At 37.6% G+C, this 19,767-nt stretch overlaps 1 protein-coding gene across 11 annotated transcripts in view; it reads left to right on the forward strand.

Annotated features, from left to right (window-relative positions):
- ABCC9 (ATP binding cassette subfamily C member 9) overlaps positions 1 to 19,767 on the forward strand; it is a 107,625-nt gene that overhangs the window by 38,073 nt on the left and 49,785 nt on the right. For 9 of the 11 annotated variants that reach the window (XM_073223243.1, XM_073223245.1, XM_073223241.1 and 6 more), the window contains 5 exons: positions 3,654 to 3,762; positions 8,101 to 8,205; positions 14,848 to 14,920; positions 15,798 to 15,903; positions 19,190 to 19,228. In XM_073223243.1, coding sequence (XP_073079344.1) covers positions 3,654 to 3,762; positions 8,101 to 8,205; positions 14,848 to 14,920; positions 15,798 to 15,903; positions 19,190 to 19,228 — 432 coding nt within the window. The remainder of the gene's footprint in view (positions 1 to 3,653; positions 3,763 to 8,100; positions 8,206 to 14,847; positions 14,921 to 15,797; positions 15,904 to 19,189; positions 19,229 to 19,767) is intronic. The other 2 variants (XM_017662310.3, XM_017662311.3) reach the window with 1 other exon arrangement.

The following is a 19,767-nucleotide window of genomic DNA, read 5'->3' on the forward strand; positions in this document are numbered from 1 at the left end:
AGAATAACAAAGTCTATGAAAGTAAAGAAGGTCTTTCATTGCTACTTTTAAGGTAGATCCTAAAAAGTTCTCATCACAAGAAAGAAAAATTGCATAGCCATGTGTGGTGACGGATATTAATTAGACTTACTGTGGTGAGCATTTTGCAATATATACAAATAGTGAATCATTATGTGGTACATCTGAAAGTAATATACTGTTGTGTGTTAATCATAGTTCAGTAAAAAAGTAAAGAAGGAATAGCTACCACTTAAGAAGAGTGAAATGCCATTTCATAAGGCACTGCTAACACTCTTTCTAGTATGTAGGGTCAGGCTTTGCTGATGAAGACTCAGAGAGTACACGAGTGGAAGCTCTTTTTTTTTCTTTTTCTTGGGTCTGAAATTCTTTTTTATTAGCAGTAAAATGTATCTAACATAAAAATTAACATTTAAACCATTTTTAGTGTACAGTCCAGTGGCTTTAAATTCATTTACATAGATGTACAATTGATTGGTCACCACACTCCATCTCCAGAACTTTTTTATCTTCTCAAGTTGAAACTCTATACTTGTTAAATGATAACTCCCCATTTACCTCTCCTTCCAGCTTCTGTAACCACCACTGATTTTCTGTCTTTATGAATTTGATTATTCTAGGTATTTCACATAAGTGGAATCACACAATATTTGTGTGTTTTTGTGCCTACCTTATTGTACACAGCACAACATCTTCAAGAATCATCCAGGCTGTTGTAACTCTAAAACATTTAAATGAGTGGAGAATTCCAGAACCGTGGTGCAGCCACTGTGGAAAACAGTATGGCAGTTCCTGAAACAATTAAGCATAAAATTACCATATGATGCAGCTGCTCCACTTTCAGCGTAAACCCTACAGAATTGCAAGTGGGGACTTGAATACATATTTGTACACCCATGTTCACAGTAGCATTTTTCACAATAACCAAAAAGTGGAAACAACCCAAATGCCCATCCGTCAGTGCATATAGGGTATTTTGCTAAGTGAAATAAGTCAGAGAAAGGCAAACACCAGAGAGTTTCATTTATATGTGGAACCTAAAAAAAAAGAACAAACAAAAAAGAAATAGACTCATAAATACAGAGAAAAAGCATGGTTACCAAAGGGGAGGAGAGTGGGGAGGTGGACAAAATAGGTGAAGGGGATAAAGAGGTACAAATTTCCAATTATAAAATAAGTAAGTCATGGGGATTAGAAAAGTATAGTATAGGGAATAGAGTAAATTTTATATCTCTGTATGGCGACAGATGGTTACCTAAATTTATTGTTGTGGGCATTTCATGAGTACATGATTATGGAATCACTATGTTGTACACCTAAAACCAATGCTATATTGTGTATCAACTATACTTCAATAAAAAATATCCATTGGTGGATGAATAAATAAGCAAAACGGGGCATATACATACAAAGGAATATTTTTCAGCTAAGGCACTTCTTAAACAATTTTCTCTTTTTAGTTCATGTAAATGTAATTTGGAAGCTGAGAGTTAGCCGGCCCCAGTGGATTTTATGTATCTTTGTGTTTCTGATGAAAGGGAGCAGTTTCTATGGCATGCAAGGCAAAAAGACTTAAAAATCATGGGCAACAGACTGAATTAAGTTTACTTTTCTTCATTATATCAGTCTTTCACAGCAACAAAGTATGCAGACCCCCCTGGAGACACTTGACTACAATCTCCAATGAAAACTAAATAAATAAATAAACCTTTTCTTTCAAATATGTATTTTTGAGTTTCCTACCAAAGGCAGCATTTCCCCTGTGGTGGGTGCTGCGTGTGCCAAGGTAGTGTTTCTATTATCAGCTTCCTGCCATGCTAAAGGAACATTTCTTTGATTTTTTTTGCAAATTTCTTAAGATGAAGACTGAGTTCATTTTTCTTTTTTTCTTTTTTAATAATAAACTTATTTATTTATTTTATTAAAGTATCATTGACATACAATCTTATGAAGGTTTCACAGGAACAACATTGTGGTTTCAACATTCACCCATATTATTAACTCCTCACCCACCCACCCCCATTGCAATAGTGTCCATCAGCGTAGTGAGATGCTATAGAGTCATTACTTATCTTCTCCATGCTGAACTGCCTTCCTGGTGACCTGCCTATATTGTGATTGCCGATTATTGGGCCCCTTAGTCTCCTTCTCCCTTCCCATTCACCCTCTCCAACCCCTTCCCTTTGGGAACCACTAGTCCCTTCTTAGAGTCTGTGAGTCTGCTGCTGTTTTGTTCCTTCAGTTTTGCTTTGTTTTTATACCCCACAAGTGAGTAAGGTCATTTGGTACTTGTCTTTCTCCGCCTGGCTTATTTCACTGAGCATAATACCATTTAGCTCCATCCGTGTTGTTGCAAATGGTAGTGTTTCTTTTCTTTTTATGGCTGAGTAATATTCTATAGTGTATATGTACCACATCTTCTTTATCCATTCATCTATTGATGGACACTTAGGTTGCTTCCCTATCTTGGCTATTGTAAATAGCGCTGCAATAAAAGCAGAGGTGCATATATGTATTTTTGAATCAGGGATCTTGTTTTCTTTGGGTAAATTCCTAGGAGTAGAATTACTAGGTCAAATGGTATTTCTATATTTAGTTTTTTGAGGAACCTCCATATTGTTTTCCACAATGGCTGAACCAATTTACATTCCCACCAACAGTGTAGGAGGGGTCCCCTTTCTAAAGGAGCATTTCTTACAGAATTTTCTTTAATGTATTATTATATTCATAGGAGGATGTTTTCAAATCATGTTACTATTTTCTTTGATTCTTTTCTCTTGCTACTCTCCTACAAGATTCCTTTGAAAGAATGAGAATGTGAGGGGGTAGGTGGGCTGAGGAGCTTTGTACCCAGCCTGAGAACCCTATAGCAAAGAATGTTTGCAAACCTCTCTCTCCTAGAGCAGGGCTTCTCAAACTGTAACATGCTTGTGAAGCATGCCTGGATCTTGTTAAATGCCTATTTGGGTTCAGGAGGTTTTGGGTGGAGCCTGAGATTGTCTGTTTGTGCTAAGCTGCCAGGTGACGCTGGTGCTTCTGGTCCCTTGTCCAACACTTTGAGTAGCAACCCTTTCTATAGGGCCCTCTCCCTTGAGGTCCAGAAAGTGTGTGCAATACCTAGTGCTTAAGCAAGCTAGTACTATGGTCATGGACTTGGTTGGTGTGTTACACGCTAAATGCTTTTAGGCAGGATACTTAACTTCTCTGTACTTTATTTCCCTCATTTGTAAAATTAGAATAATAAGAGTATTCCCCTCAATGTTACAGTATTATTTTTAACCACGTTGTTTCAAGTTCCTCCCTGAGTCTCTTGGCCTGCCAAGGAGTATAATTGCAAAACAAAAGTACAGAAGAAGTCTGGCTGAATTTAGGGTGATCAATTGATCTGATTTTCTTGAGACTTTCCTAGTTTTAATTCTGAAAGTCCAGGGTCCCAGGAGCTCATCATTCTTGGGCAATTTAGAGTTCTTGTTCTCCTGAGCTGAGTTCCTAGTTGGTCTTGAGAAATGATTCTCAGAGGTGGCTTGCTCAGTGTGATAATGAGTGGGGAAAAGTTTGTGTATTCAGGTCACACTTCATTGTCGCTGGTTTTATTTTTAACCCTTATTTTGTATCCATGTGCTTGCTTTTTACAGTGTTCAAAAGCTGAATGAGTTTCTCTTGAGTGACGAGATCGGTGAGGACAGCTGGCGAACCGGTGAAGGGTCTCTTCCTCTTGAGTCCTGTAAGAAACACACTGGAGTTGTAAGTGCTTTTTTTATGGTTATGGAAGCTGTGAACAGGGATCGTTCTAAAAAATGAAAGATTTAAAATGGGTGTAATCAGAAAAAATGGTAAGCTTTGCTTTTAAGCTCTATGGAAAGAATTGCCATCTGTTTCTACAACAAACTTCACAAGTCTAAAATCAATGGAAGTATAAGGCTTGTCTTTATACATGATCAAAAAATTACCTCAAGAGGGGACATTACATGTTCAGTTCATAAAGACACTGAGAGGTTGTTTGTCCCAAGCTTTATGTAAAAATAATAAAAACAAGCTTACAACTCCACCATATTCTTATAATACCTTTAAGTTATATCACACTTTTTAGTTTAAAAAGTGCTTTTTGATGCATTGTGTCTTTTGACTCATATTACATAACATTACCTATTGTTATTTTCTAAATGAGTATATTGAGTTTGCATGTTGTGTGGCTCAGTGAAATTCATTAGATTAGTAAGTGGCAGAGCCAGAATTACAACCTGAGTCTTAAAACTCCTGAGCCAGTTTATTTATCCTTTAAGCAAATATTACTTAGTATCCACATGAAGCCTGGTAACAGTATTAGTCTGTCATGTATTATATGTAACATGACATTTATTATGTATTTGCCTCTGTTTCCACTCCTATTGGCTATCCTGTTCTTTGTGCCAAGACCTAGGAATGTAGCTATGAACAAGGCAGACAAGATCCTTCCTATCACTGACTTTGCTTTCCTGAGGTGGTATTCAGATGATAAAGTAGTAAAACACGAGATCATTTTGCTGTGGGAAGAGCATAAAAGAAGGTATTAGAGAGTGACTGGGATACTCAAGGCAGGGTGTTCATTTCTGAGAAGGCTCCTCTGTAAAGCTGGCATTCGGGCTGAGACCTGAATGAAGAGTGGGTACCGTTCTGCAAAGATCTGGGAAAAGAACTGAACTAGTTGATGCAAAGGCCCTGAGGTGGGGCTTAAGCAAGCTAGTACCGTGGTCATGGACCTGGTCGGTGTGTTACATACTAAATGCTTTTAGGCAGGATACTTAAATTCTCTGTGCTCAGGAGCAGATGGGTACTCTGGTTAAAACCTGGTGAGGAACGGAGAGATGAGATGAGGTAAGAAAGGACTGAGGGTCTTACAGACTATGAGAGAGTTTGGATTTCCCACAACAGGAAACCATTGGAGGGTTTTAAAGTCAGGGCTAATATAATTGTGTTCATATTTTTAAAAGATGACTAGATGGAGAGTAGTCAAGTGGGGAAAAGGGTGGAAAGAACACATCAGTACAGAGGTCATTATAATAACAGGTAAAAAATGATAATGGTTAGAATTAGTTTGTGTTGGTAGTTGCAGTGGACATTGTGAAGAAGTGATCAAATTTGGTGTACATTTTTTAGGTTGAGCTGATAAAACTTGCTGATAGACTGATGGAGGGGATGAGGAAGAAAAGACTCAAGGATGTGTCCTATATCATGCTCTTGACTGCTAGATAAATGATGGAGACATTAACTGAAAACAGGAAGGCTGAGAAATGAGTAGGTTGCTGTTAGGGTGAAACCAAGAAGTATATTTTGCATGTGATAATTTTGAGATATTTGTTGACATCCAAGAAGACAAGTCAGCATTGAGAAGTAAATTTAAGAATCATTAGCCATTAGAAAATATTTAAATCAATGGGATTGGATTATGCCATCGTCTTGAAAGGTGTGTCTGAAAAAAATCTGAAGAAAGTCTTTAAAATTACTATGCATATTTCTAACAGTAGATACTATTCTAAACTCATTTATAAGTTAATATTAGTTGTTTATGTTACTTTAGAGAAAAATATGAATATACTGACCATTTTTGTGACCAAACAAAAATGCACTTGCAGTCTCCTGTTATTAACTGAGGCTTGGAAAGCTTTAACCAGGAAGTCAATCTACATTAAATTTTTCTTTATATCATATCTAAAAAAACTAGTTAAAATGAAAACTAACTAAAAATAGTTAAGATGAGAACTTGGCTATATCTAGACCTGCTGTTTTCTTCTGCTCTTCTGGAGTTATCTTTTTACTCTCTGTTATTTTATTAAGCAGGTCTTAATAGGAATCTTAATAGCAGGTCAAATGGTATTTCTATATTTAGTTTTTTGAGAAGAAACCACCACCCATGCCTATAAACATTGGACTAACTGCCTCAAATTGCATGCTTGCTGTTGTGTGGACATGGACACAAAGACAAACACATTATAGGGCGTCTACACTGTGAAGCAGTAGGGCAGTCAGACATTTGATTGGACCCAGCCTTGTCACACTTTGGGGGATAGGAGATGACCCAAGAGCTTGCTGATTTCATTTTTCAGGGGTGTGGGGATGAGCAGCGTGAGATGACCTCATGAATGGGGATGGAGAAGGTCAAGTTTGTGGAGGCAGGGAAATCAGAAGAATCTTTTGTATGAGATGAGGGATAGAAGAAAAATTGAACCGAGAGAAGGTTTTTGGAAGGGAAAAAGAGTCCCCTTCAAACGCATCCAATATCTTCAGGGTTATTGAAACCAGACTGGACTTCTGATGTCTTTCAGGGTCGTTCATCACAGTTGATGGGCCAACCACAAATGGCAAGCTTTTTTAAATGGAGTAAAAAAAAAAACTGTGTGTTTGAAAATAACACTAATGGAAACTCCTTCTTGAGAGCTCTTAAGATGCTATGTATTCTGTAAAAGCTTCGAGTTAAGTGGTTTTGGCTGTAGCATCTCCGTGGAGAATTAGTGACAGCTTAGAGCCAAGGTCTCTTCAAATCACATCTGTGGAGCTCCGGCTCAAATCTCTGTCAACACATCCCCGCCCGCCCTCTCCTTAGTCTTGTGAAGAACATGAAGTCATTGCTTGTGGACCTCTGGGGGCAATACTACTATAGAACCAAAGACTCTAGAAGACAGTGAACTTACATATAGGTATAGACCTGTCTTGTGTGGAAAATACAGTTAGCTTCAAGGATCGTGACTCTCTGAAACAGCTCGTGCGATGCACTTCTGGGGGACATCTGTGAGGACTGCAAAAAGAAAGCTGAACTAAAAATTTCATCAACACTCTTCTTTTAAGTTAAAATGGGTTAAATATTTTCCAGTGTGACAATGTGCTCTTCTCAGTAGCTTTTAAATCTGTGTATTTATTTGCATGTAGCCTAGCAATGTATGATTTGATAGTTTGATGTTTTGTTGATATACCAATTGATGGAAATTGGAAGAGCAATATCTTGTTTGGATTAAATTACTGACTATTGAGGACATTCCTAATTCCCATAGTAGAACTCAATGGATTTTTCAAATAATGAAACCTGCAATTCCAGGCCAAAAAAATTTTTCACAATTCTAGAATGCTTTGCTTTTATAGGTTATTTAGCAGTTTTAAAGTGTATCACTATTTAGTGTTCACAATCCCAATGGGGTATTTGATTACATAGGTAATTATTTATGTTGAAATACTTACTTATTAGAGTCCTGGGACAAATTGAGAGCTTATAAATTTTTCTAAATTAGACATTTACAGAGCTGAACTTTCTACCTTCTCTTTAGCCATTTGCCTCTTCCTATGTGAAGTTAAATTCAAAATCAGAGAACAACAGATTTCTGTTTATGACCTAACATATTCATTCTAAGTACATAAAAACTGTCCAATCTACCTGGTGTTCTTTTTATAATGGATACATTAGTCCTTTGACTAGGAATATCACTATAACATTTGAGAAATACTGGACCATTCTATAATGCTTATGGACCTTCTTATGAGATAATATACCTATTTGGACAAAAAAATCCTAGGATTTTATGCTTTTTTCTCACTCCATGGTGAGTCCTTTGGTGGTGTGTAGCCTAATCTGATTATGTGAGTCCATCAGATTCAAAATTTCATGATGCAGAGGATGATCAGAAATGTACTCCTGGAACATTTCTGAGCCTGACGGCCTAACAAACAGATTCTACGGTAACCTGAGTGAGTCCACTTGCCTTTTGACAAGACAGGCTTTCACTGTCTGGGTATACTTATCTGGATAGCTGGAGGAAGAACGTCTAAAACCTAGTGTGGGGCTCAATACTTCCGTTTGCAAGTATCACCTCTTTGTACTTTCATTTTTCTTAAAAGGCTTGTGAATTAGGTTTAAAACCATAGCAACACTTTTTTGTTAACATTTGTGTTTTTTCTGGAATAACCATTGAAATAATTAAAATATGATATTCACTTCACTTCTTTCTTTTTCTTGGAATTCAAAGGGTGAAGTAGCAATATGAATTAATGCTCAGTAAAGTCTTGAGTTTTTCATAAAGCTTCAATTTGGGCTCTTTTCCATTTGTAATGCCGCAGCCGAAAGCTATAAACAGGAAGCAGCCTGGCAGATATCACCTGGACAGCTATGAGCAGCCAGCAAGACGTCTACGTCCTGTAGAGACTGAGGACATTGCAATAAAGGTTAATTTATTTCCTAGGTTCTTAACTGAATTGAAACCTTTACGTTACCATTCTATGGCGAAATTCTGCGAAAGTGTCCTAAATTGTGTCTTTGAAGCCTCTTTACAGGGATCACCAATCCTCATAACATTTTCAAAAACACTCCGATGAGTTTATAATTCTCCATTCTTCCTCCCCTCCCGACCACGGTTTGATTCCAGCAGTGTATTTTGTTTTAATAGCTGGAAAATAAGCCCCTCTTCTGAATCTGTGTTAGAAGCTGGTATCCAATGTATTTCCTCTTCTACTCCTACATTTGTCTACCAAGTAAATTGATTTTATAGAGAACATCAATATGCTACATCCAGTTTTTAAGGGAAAAAATTAAATAGTAATTGTTGCATTAAGTAAATGTTACTGTTGCATGCATTCACCCAGTTTCCCAGTACGGCCTGTGATCTCATTGCAAACTCAGCCTTTCGTACTCTCCCAAGGCATGTGTGCTTAGGTGCAAGAGGCCACCAGAGGAGCACAGGCTGGGGATTAATAGTTGGGATAAGGCCCAAGGAGGGGTCAGTGCAGGGACTGGACCAGATAGATGCCTGCAGTGGTCAAGGGATTTTGAATGTCGGACCCACCAGAGTCCTGGAAAGCAGCCTTTGCTGGCTGCTAGGGGCTTGCAGCTCCCAGCACTGCCTCGCCCAATCGGAGGGTGAGGGAGGCCCCACGCAGTGTGGACCGCATCTCATTCTCTGTCTCTTTACTACTGCCTGACACAATACCTGTCCCGCAATAGGTGCTGAGCAATTGGAACAAATGTGTTATTAGATGGAATAAGCTAGTGCTGGCCCAACCTCTCCCTCTAATTTGATGTGTGACTTTGGGCAAATTGCTTTACCTCTCTGAGCCACAGTTTGCCTATTCTGAGGTGTGGATGCCATTTCAGGATGGTTGTTTTGAGGATAAAATATGCCATGTGAATTTTAGAGAGCTTTAGTGATCTCAACCATGGCTGTACATGAGACTCACTGAGAAAGCTTTAAATATATATATATATATATGTACACACACACACACACGCACACACACACACACACACGCACAGACACAAACAGACATACACATATGTATATGAGATATATTGAAATAGTCAAAATAGGTGATGGGGATGAAGAGGTTAAAACTTCCAGTTATAAAATAAATAAGTCACAGAGATGAAATGTACAGCCTGGGGAACATAGTCGATAATATTATAAAAACTGAATGGTTAACAGATGGTAGCTGCACTTATGGTGAGCATAAAATAAATAAATAAATGTATATTTATATTTATGAATATGAGACCTGGGCATTATTTTTAAAAATAGTTCTGATAGTTCCCTAGGCAATTACAATCTGCAAGTAGGGTGTGAACTGCTAGGCTATGACAAAGTAAGGAATGAGACTCGAAAGGCTGTTCCCCAAAATGCTCAGATAACAGCTAATATATTAGTGACTAAAGAAACAGGGTCAGTTTTTATTTTTTTTTGATATTTTCTACTCAGTAGAGTAGGAATTTAAAAATAATATTTTCCATGTGCCTTGTGAAATTGATTTTCATTTTAACATAAAACTGTAGGCTATCATGACTTTCTCCTCCCAAATGACCCTTCATGCACCAGAAATCCCTGCAAAAAAACCCTGCTTAGCCGTGGACACTACATGGCTCACCTTCGAGGCTGCTGATCTTTTATTCATGGTGATACATTCTCAGATTGAGAATAATTTATTTTCATTTTGAATTTTTTTTTATTGTGAAATACAACATACTTACAGAAAAGCACATCAGATGTATATGTACCCATCTTAAATGAAAAGCGAGCATGTATGCAGTCACCGCCCAGTAAAGCACATCACCGGCTCTTTCCACGGTGTCCAGCACACCCATTGGCTGCTGTCTCTCCCTCCAGATATAATTGCCACCCTGACTCTAAGAGTCATCATTTCCTTGATCATCTTTGCTATGTAAACCCCCCAAAACATACTCAAATCGTTTCAGGTTTAAGTATGTGCATCTGTGGGTGTGTTTTGTTTCTTTTGCTCAGCACTATGTGTGTGCAATTCATCTGTGTGGCAGTGTGAAATTGTAAGTCATGCCTTCTGATTGCTGATGCAGCGTCTCGTCGTATGAATGTATCCAAATGTATCCTCCCTACTTTTGATGGGCTGTCAGTTATGTCATTTGGGGGTCTGTCGTGAACACTTGCTGAGCCCCTGCATCTGCATCCTCAGCTTTCCTGGATAATGGAAAACTGTTTTCCAAAGAGGTTGTGCCAATTCACCCTTGCACCAGTTAGTAGTTCAGAGTTCCAGCTGCTCCACATCTTCCCCAGTGCTTCCAGTATTTTGCCAAAAAGTGCTGTTGTATCTTGCTGTGTGGTGTTTATTTGCATTTTTCGGATTTCTAATGGGATTGAGCACCATTTCATGTATTGGCATTTGGGCTTGGATTTCCTTTGTTTATGAGTTGCTGGGTTTTTGTCCTTTCCTTTAAAAAATTCTGGATACTACTTCTTTATACTTCACATTTTTACCTTCTTCAGAAGTTATATATGTTACAGAATTCCCACTAGGAGCCTGGCTTTTGACTCTCTTTATGGTAACACAAATTCTAAATGTAGTGTAGTTTATGCAACTTTTTCTTTATGGCAAATGCTTTGTGTTTTGTCTCATTTAAGAAAACTTTTCCTATCAGAGGTCATGAAGGTAATTTATATTAGCTCCTAAAATCTTTGAAGCTGTATCTTTCATTTGTAGTTCTTGAATCGACCTAGAATCAATTTTTGTGTTTGGTATGAAGTAGGGATATAATTTAGCAGAGAAGTCAGTAAAACACAAGTATAGTAGTAAATTTATTGGTGGTAATAATATTACTACATTTAGTAAGCCAGTAAGGTCTGATTTAATTTTATATGATATCCGATTGTCCCAGCCCTGTGTATTGATCACTGTCCCCACTGACCTTCAATGCAGTATATCATGCATCAGAGATTTTTACATGTCTGGATAGATTGCTGGCCTTTAATTTTATTTTTCTCTCATTTATTTTTCTGTCCAGTGTTCTACTGTTATGATCGTTACAGTTTTCTAACAAACACTGACATCTTTTAGGACACATTTTTATACCTTGTGTTTTTCTTCTAAAATATCTTAGCTCGTCTTGGCCCTTTTGGGAGCAGGAGGCTTAGATGCACCAGGGCTTACATCTGGATTTGTGCTGTACCTTATACTTTGACTTGGTATTTCCTTACCCCTTGCTTTACTGAGCTTTTGACAAACTATATTCAGGCATTTTACTGCCACAGGTCAGGAGGAGGAAATGGACAATGGTCTATGTAAAGCCCACCTTTTAAACCTTCAAAAATTATTTTAATTAGGTAAAATTCACATAGCATAAAATTAACTTTAAAAAAGAAAGTGAACAGCTCAGTGGCATTTAGTACGTTCACAATATTGTGCAACTACCACCTCTGTCCAATTGCACAACAATGTCATCACCCCGAAAGGAAACTGCCACACCCACTAAGCAGTCACTCTCCCTTGTCCCCACCACCCTGGTGCCTAGCTACTTGCTTTCTGTCTCTATCGATTTACCTATACTGAGTATTTCACATAAGTGGACTCATACAGCATGTGACTTTTTGTGTCTGTCTGACTCCTGCCTTTACATTTTATTTCATCTTTTCCCTTTATTCCCAATGCTCACTCCTCCCTGCTCCTCCACCGCTCTGGTACTAGCTCTGATGGGCTCAGGGTATGTGCCTCAACATACTCATGTCTTTGTAAAAAATGAAGTGTTGTCATGAGCATCTACGTGCTTTCAGCATACTTAGTGTTCTTATGGCGGTTTGTTTCTTCCTCTGTGCTACTGTTTTCTGTAGGGTGCATTTCCTCTAGTGATGGACCCTGGGTTGGCCCCCATCTTCTTCTATGATGAACCATGATATGATGATCATATTTTTACCTATCCTTTTATGGACGTTTACAAAGGTTTTTGTGTTCGCTGGTTTCCAAAGTCAGGCAGCTAGTGAGGGAAGCCAGGATTTTAATCCTGATGGTGAAGAAGGGAGACTATTTTGTAAATGGTAGGAGGGCATGGGAGTGCAAATCACAGCAGAAATTAACTTTGGTCCTACACCTCTGTTGTCTCTGAGCTTAGTTGTTCTTTCTTTCACTTCTGGCAGCACCAAAGCAGGAGGTGACGCTGCCTTCTAGTTCTTCCCCGCTGCTTTCAGACCGTATCTTTCCTCTCACGCTCTTAGGAAATTGTGGCATTTTCTACTCTCACCATTGTCAGAGGACCTCATAATCTCTACCCCACCTTCAAAAATTTGGGTTCCCGCTTCCCAGCCCATCTTTCTGCCTGAGTTGGTGCCACCCGTGGATATGACTTAAACTTCTAAGTGCACTACGTCTCCAGCATCCCCGCCCAGAAATCCCTTAATATACTGTCACTCCATTTGCACATTGTTACCTCACACTTGGACCTGCTGAAATGTTAAACTCTGAAATCTTAAACTCTGCTGTACTAGGCAGTCACTGACGTCCAATCCTAGCCCCCAGCTCTCTCAGGTCTCACCTTCATTGACATTGTTTTTTAACCTCATCGAAACCTCCAGTGAATTGAAGCCTTTCCTTTCTCCCCAGTCCTTAGCACCTTTCTGTAAGCAATCCAGCCTCATGCCTCTCACCCTCCTATAATCAGGCTGCTGAGTACAATGGAGGACATGACACGATGGTGCAAATTGACACAACCACAGATTTATTCTCTGCAGCTCCCCCTGACCCTCAGTAGCTCTTGGCAATCCTCTGCATACCTATAATCAGCATGATTTTCCATGACCTTCAGTAGCTCTGCAACTGTCACCACTCTTTTCCTGCCTCCTCTTATCTCTCCATCTGCCTCTTTCCAAATATATAACCTTCACTTCCCATTTATGAAAGCATGCAGGGTGTTCTGTAGGGCATCCCCCATTCCCTGGGGGCCCTTTTCCAAACCCATGTGTATCTGCACCTCTCTTAGCCTCCTTGACTGCTCTCTCAGAGAGAGAGGGATACTCAGTCTTGGGGGCTGTATAATCTCTCTGAGCAGTATTTGATTATTTGTTGTTTAGCCACAATGTCTTAACCCTCTGCTCTCGCCAGCCAACTCTATTTATTATTTCCCAAATCATGTCTCATAGTGTTCTGATCCTGGACCTGTTTCTATTGTAGTTCTTCATCCAGAAATGTCTTCATTGAAATTCAGTATATTTTCCAAAACTAGCTAAAAAGCTACCTCTTACCAAAAGGCTTTTTTTTATTCATCTCAGAAATAAATGATTTTCTTCCTGAAGTGCTATTGCATTTATTGTCTCTCTGTCCCTTTTATTTGTTACTTAGTCCACACTGTCTTGTACTTGCTGCCCCACCATATATTTACTCAACTGATTGTAAGCTTCAAGCCAGGAAGAAGGATACATTACATCTTCTTTGTAGCCTATTTCAGTCCTAACACAGAGTCAGTTCTCATCAAATATTTGTTAAAGCAATCCATAATTCAGCCCTTCCATGCTGCCCTCCTTCCAGGACCTATTCCAGGCATATCTATATGATGGCTATTACTAAATGCCATATATTTTCAAGCCAGAGAAAACCTACATGGAAAAATATAGTCTAACCCTCTCAAGTGACCTTTATTTACCTTTAAATTGATTGTTTTATGAAGAGTTATTTAGGTATCTATTACAATTTAGACATCACCAATCTACTCTGAAAAATTCCTAAGCAATGATGTGCTTAGAAATTTTATCATTCATGATTTTGTAACAAAATGGTAGTATATGAGCAAGATGTATCCTTACTTTGGTTTCCTCTGACTTTTCAGATACCTTCCCTCTCCTCCTCTGTCTCTATTTACCTCTCCCCATCCTTGGGTACTGTTGCACTTCTTCTGTTTCCCATTTTTATACCTATTAAAACTATCAAGTGTTAAATATTGATGACTATTAAAACAAATAGATTGCTTTGGATGAGTATAAGCAGTGGTTTATACCCCATTACTGATTGTTAAGGTTTATACCACAAGGCTATGTTGCCTTATTTCTGTGCTTTATTTCCCTCCCCTTTTAGTTTTTCTTTTTTATGTTCAGTGAGTGGCAGTAAATCTACATAGTTCAGAAAACTCATTTATTACAAAATCTTCCTTCTCAGCTAACAGAGTCATTTTCTCGTAATAATTGGTAGCTATTTCTGTTCTTTATACCACCAGGATTCTGGGAATTGTGTAGCCATGAGAAAATAATCAATGTAAGGTGTACATAGAAAAATATTTGGGATGATTATTTCTTAAGAATGCTCACCCATAAATGATCCAGTAATCCCAAATTTTCAGAGAAAATTGTTGTAATTTTTAGTTTTCTTCACAATATCACTAATTCAAAGACCCTCCCTTCACTTCCACTCTTTTTTTTTTTCATTTATACCTTTAAATAGTGGTAACTCTAAATCAGAATTATACCACTGTGTGTTCTATTTTGTATTAAAGGTCTTTCAGTACTTTGAAAATTTATTTCAATTAAAATATTCTCTAATTCCACACATATACACAATTCATAATTTAATCTATGTATTCTTATTTTCTAGGTCACAAATGGGTACTTTTCATGGGGCAGTGGTTTAGCTACATTATCCAATATAAATATTCGAATTCCAACAGGTAAGAGTCATTTGTTACTTGCTAGTTATCACAGGCACGAATTTCCAAGATACTTGAGCCTAGCAAAAAAACTTTTAAAAGACATAAACATTATTTATAGTTATTTATTTGTACCATGCAGCTCGTGAGCCCCACTGTTTCATTGTGGAAATGGCTGGAAATGATAAGGCCTGACTTTCAGTATAAACTGTAACCCTTTGGACAAGTTATTTACTGTCCAAATGAAATGTTATTGGTTCGTTTGCTGATTTATTCCATTTAAATAATGGTATGGTTGATTTTTCATTTTATTTGAGAAAGGATTTAAAAAAGAGTATATAAGAAAATGATTTCTATCTGTGAGGAAGATTGACGAAGTTTTCAAGACATTTAAGGCTCAAATATCTAGTAATTTTTATTTGAAATGTCTGGGTAATGGAATAGTAATAGTTTTTTCATGTGGCCTCATGGCCAGAAGCTTGGGATTTTTCTATTTTACATGAAAATCAAACTAAGAAAATGAAATAACATCTTAATGACAGTTCAAAACTCTTTCATCCCAACTATGAATTTTATCAAAACTGTTCTTTTTCTTCTGGAAGAACTGAATAAAAATTTAAGACTAATCTAGATGATTTAAACATTAGTGTTATTGTTCTTTTTACTAATGTCAGCTAGTCTTATAGTTTGAAAAATAAATCAAGACTTATATCTTTAATTTTCCCTTCCTTATGACACTTATGTGTAATGGAAAGGAGCTATTTTGGATACCTTATTGCTGGAGACCAAAACGGACCATTGATTGTGAAACTTAATCCTTTTCTAAATGTAATTTGGTTTTATTTCATTAAGAGAATTCCATCTCATCCTGCAATTGTCCTTTGTTTCACTTATCTAGGTCAGTTAACAATGATTGTGGGTCAAGTGGGATGTGGGAAGTCCTCTCTTCTCCTTGCCATCCTTGGTGAGATGCAGACACTGGAAGGAAAAGTTCACTGGAACAAGTATGTGTATTTTTAGCTGGTTTCTGTAGCTCCGTCACACATCTGATGATCTCCCAAAGGAAGAGATCTGAACAACAGATTCCCATGGTAGGAGTTTGAGGATCCCCTCAGAAATAAGCACAGCTTTAAAAAAAATTAAATTAGTGGAAAACTTAAATGTCATAAAAATAAAGCTGTCTCATGAACTAGAATATTGCTGAGTTAAAAGTAAGAATGGGATAGTAAAGGCAGATTTTTTTGAGTTAAATGGGTAACACTCAAAGAAATAATTTAAAAATGCATCTTCTAATAAAAGAAATCCTGTAAGAAACTCATCTTATAATTATGGAAAACTTGTATTAATTATAAAACTTAAATGCAAACAGAGCCTTAATGGTTCAATGTTCACAGAAGAAATATCAAGTAATCTTTGATACCAAAATCTTCATAAAGTGCTGACAAAACAGTCACTTCTCATCATACCAAAATTAAAATAGACACTAAAAGTATCCAGTTAGAGATATGGATAGGCCAAACTACATTTGTTTGTTGTGCAACCCTAAAGCCTGAAAAAGGAGGTACATAGCATGGAGCTTCTTCTGGATACTTGAATGGTTGGTTTGAGGTCTTCAAAGCACATTGCAATAATAAGTGACTCAGAAGCATAATATTACATAGCTATGTAATAAAAAGTAAATCACATTTATTTAGTTTCACCTACCAAGTGGACTCCCCATAAACAGTTTATGAGGAAATTGGCTACAGTTTATCTATGAAATTGATTTGTAGACCATGCTTCTCAACCAGGAGTGATTTTGCCTCTAGGGGACATTAGGCAACATCTAACATCTCCTTGCTTGCTTTCCAGAACTCAGAGTGGTGTTTACCTCCTAACTTTTGTCTGCTGCTCTTGGTCCCATCTCCAGATTTCTCTTCCTTAGCCACTGGTTAAATAGGGATGTTTTTCAGGGTTCTGTCTTTGTTCCCTTCTTTTCTGTCTCTGTTCTCACCGGGCAATCACATAGCTTCCCATGACTTTAGTTTCCTCTACCTGCTCCCGTTCCTTTGTTCTCTAATGAAGTAAACTAGAATTGTTGGGAGTTTATTGACTTTTCACTTATGTAAGATGGCATCCGAAGTCCTTGGTGTCTAAGGCATATACTAGCAGGGAAAACCACCCTGAACCCTTCATTGTTTACCAGAACACTCTCCTGAGCCCCAAATTCTGCTTCCTGGCCATGGTCATTCACACGTCCGTTAGGCACCTCAGAGTAAGTGTGTCTGATACACAGAATTTGCTGTCTTCCTCCACTATGTGGACAGCCTCATCTGTCTTCCCTGTCCATGGCTCTTTCCTCTCCTCCATCCCCTCGCAGCTTGTCAATCACACAATCCTAAGTGTCTTTGGACATGTATGCTTCTCTTCATTCATTTACCACTACCTAGTTCAGGATGCTGCCTTCTTATCTCCAGTATCTGATGGTCTCTCTGTTGCTATAATCTTGCTCCCTCCACTTTGCTGTATCCTGGAGTCAGAGTGACATTTCTAAACTGAATTTACATTTCTCTCTTGTTTAAACCCTTTCAATGGTTTTCTGTTGCTCTAAGGAAAGGTTCAAACTATGTAAAATGATTTATGAGTCCCTTCATTATCTGGCTGTGAACACTTTTTAAGTTCCCTACATACTTTTCTTCACCAACCATTTACACTCACATGTTAGCCTTGCTGGATTTACGTAAGTTCCTTGTATGATCAGAGCACACCAAAGCCATCCAGTATGTATTTTATCTGGCCTGAAATACTTCTCACCTTTTCTTCATTTAGCCCCTCTTCTTCTCTCTCTGGCATCCACTGCATTGTTTACTCTGACTTGCTAAAGGTGAATCGGGTGTCCTTTCTCTGTACTCTGAATAGCATCCTTCACCTCACCTGCCAGATTCCCTGTCATACTCCCACAAAATAGAAAGCAGCAGGAAAGAAGGAATAAGTTTTCCTTGTTTACTGTATCTTTAGTATTTTGGCACTAGGAGATGATCAGTAAATGTTCTTGAATTGATACTGAATAAATACAGTTGGAATTTAATCAATAGTAATTGAAAAATTTGATGACTTCCAAAATCGTATATCTAGTTTGGCCTGACATTTTCAAGTGTCTGATGGGCATTTCTACATGTCTAGTAGGTATTTATGCCTGGACAGCCAGTTGGAAAATTAATCCATTAATTTCTGCCACACACCTGCTCCTCCTCAACTGTCCTCTCTCTTCCTTAGATTAACTAAAACCGTTGAGGTCATGTATTGGCTTTTAACTACTAAAAACAATAAAATCCAAATTTCTTGGCATCTAAAGCATATTGTGTGGAAAATATCACTTGGGAAACTGCATATTTCATTACTTTATACTTTTATGAGCAACTTAAATCAGGGAACAATCATTATTGAAAGGGAATTTTTTCCTGCCTCTATTAAACATACCAAGATGCCATTAGCAATGTACAGTCATGAAAACATGTTAATTAACTTTAAGCCAAACATCACTAGGTAACATACTTAGGTAAATTTTCTCCACAGAAGCATATGATTCTTTCCAAAATCAAATAGGATCTACTTTTGGAGTTATTGTAGAACTTTAATTATGTGTATGGTTTTGATTTCAGGTCTTCAGAATGATGGAATTCAATCAAATATTAATCAAAGTGTTGAACAGTAACATTAATAGGCCCTCAATTTTTCCCCATAATAAGGATAAAGCTAAATTTAAGAAACACCACCTTTCACGTAAATCTTATAAAAAATTACACCCGAATGTTGCAATTTGACCTATTATGCAAGTCTGTCTGTCTTACCAGTTCCTTAAGGGCCAACTGGGTCTAAAACTTTCATGTATCTCATACCTTATGGCAGCTAATTAGGAATTTAAATAGATTAAATCTGAATTTTGAAAGTAAGGAGGCTTGAAGATACTGAATATTTATACAGCCTAGGAAACTATTCTAGAGAGATTACCTAAATTGGAACAGACTTGGTGCCAGAACCCAGGTCACTGTAGGGACCCAAATTTTGTTCGAAAAAAAGCAGTGTTATATCTATATTTTGGAAACTTACTAAGTAATTATGTCTTACCTGATGGGGACATAAAAGACTATCATTTATCTGGTTTGTATTTGAAATTAGTATCAAAACCATTTGAGAAATGTAGCTGTGTAATATGTCTGATGTTTATTTGATCTCTTACCTGATGCGTGCCCCCATTCATTCTGTTATTTATATTTCATAATTAATGAACATTGTTTGCCATACTTGCAGTGTAAATGAATCTGAACCCTCTTTTGAAGCACCCAGAAGGTATTATTTCTATTTTAATCTGTGTTTAATAAGAGTAACTTCCTTCCTCAGCCTTTGCTTGATATTCCATCTCTTATTCCTAGTCATTTTATTCATTCTGATAATGTAAAAAGTAATTTATTAAAATCTGTTAGCGTATTTCCAATCGCAGTGGTTCCCAACACTTTCAGGCTGCTCAAAAAATTGCTTTGCCAAATAAAGTGGTCCATTGTGCCAACTGTTTTCCTCTCCATGAATCAGGCATGTCTCAACTTTGGCTGAAGCTCAGACTGTTCTCAGCAAATTGTTTTGGGGACTTAAAGTAAAAAGGCAAGAATTGATATGTATGTATGTATTGTTTATGAGTTAAACAGTGATGGGATCTGTCCGTAGAGATGGAGAGCCGAGAGCTTCATTTATTTAAACAACAAACACTTAATAGTTGAAGGACCAGAGGGAAGTGGAAGCAGACTTGCCACAGGTTGGGACCCACTGTTTTGTCATGTATGGTGATCTGAAGGACTACTGGCATACTATATATTATCATGTCTTCTAAACTG

This window comes from Manis javanica, chromosome 15, assembly GCF_040802235.1.
Source record: "Manis javanica isolate MJ-LG chromosome 15, MJ_LKY, whole genome shotgun sequence".
In the NCBI taxonomy this organism is placed as follows: domain Eukaryota; kingdom Metazoa; phylum Chordata; class Mammalia; order Pholidota; family Manidae; genus Manis; species Manis javanica.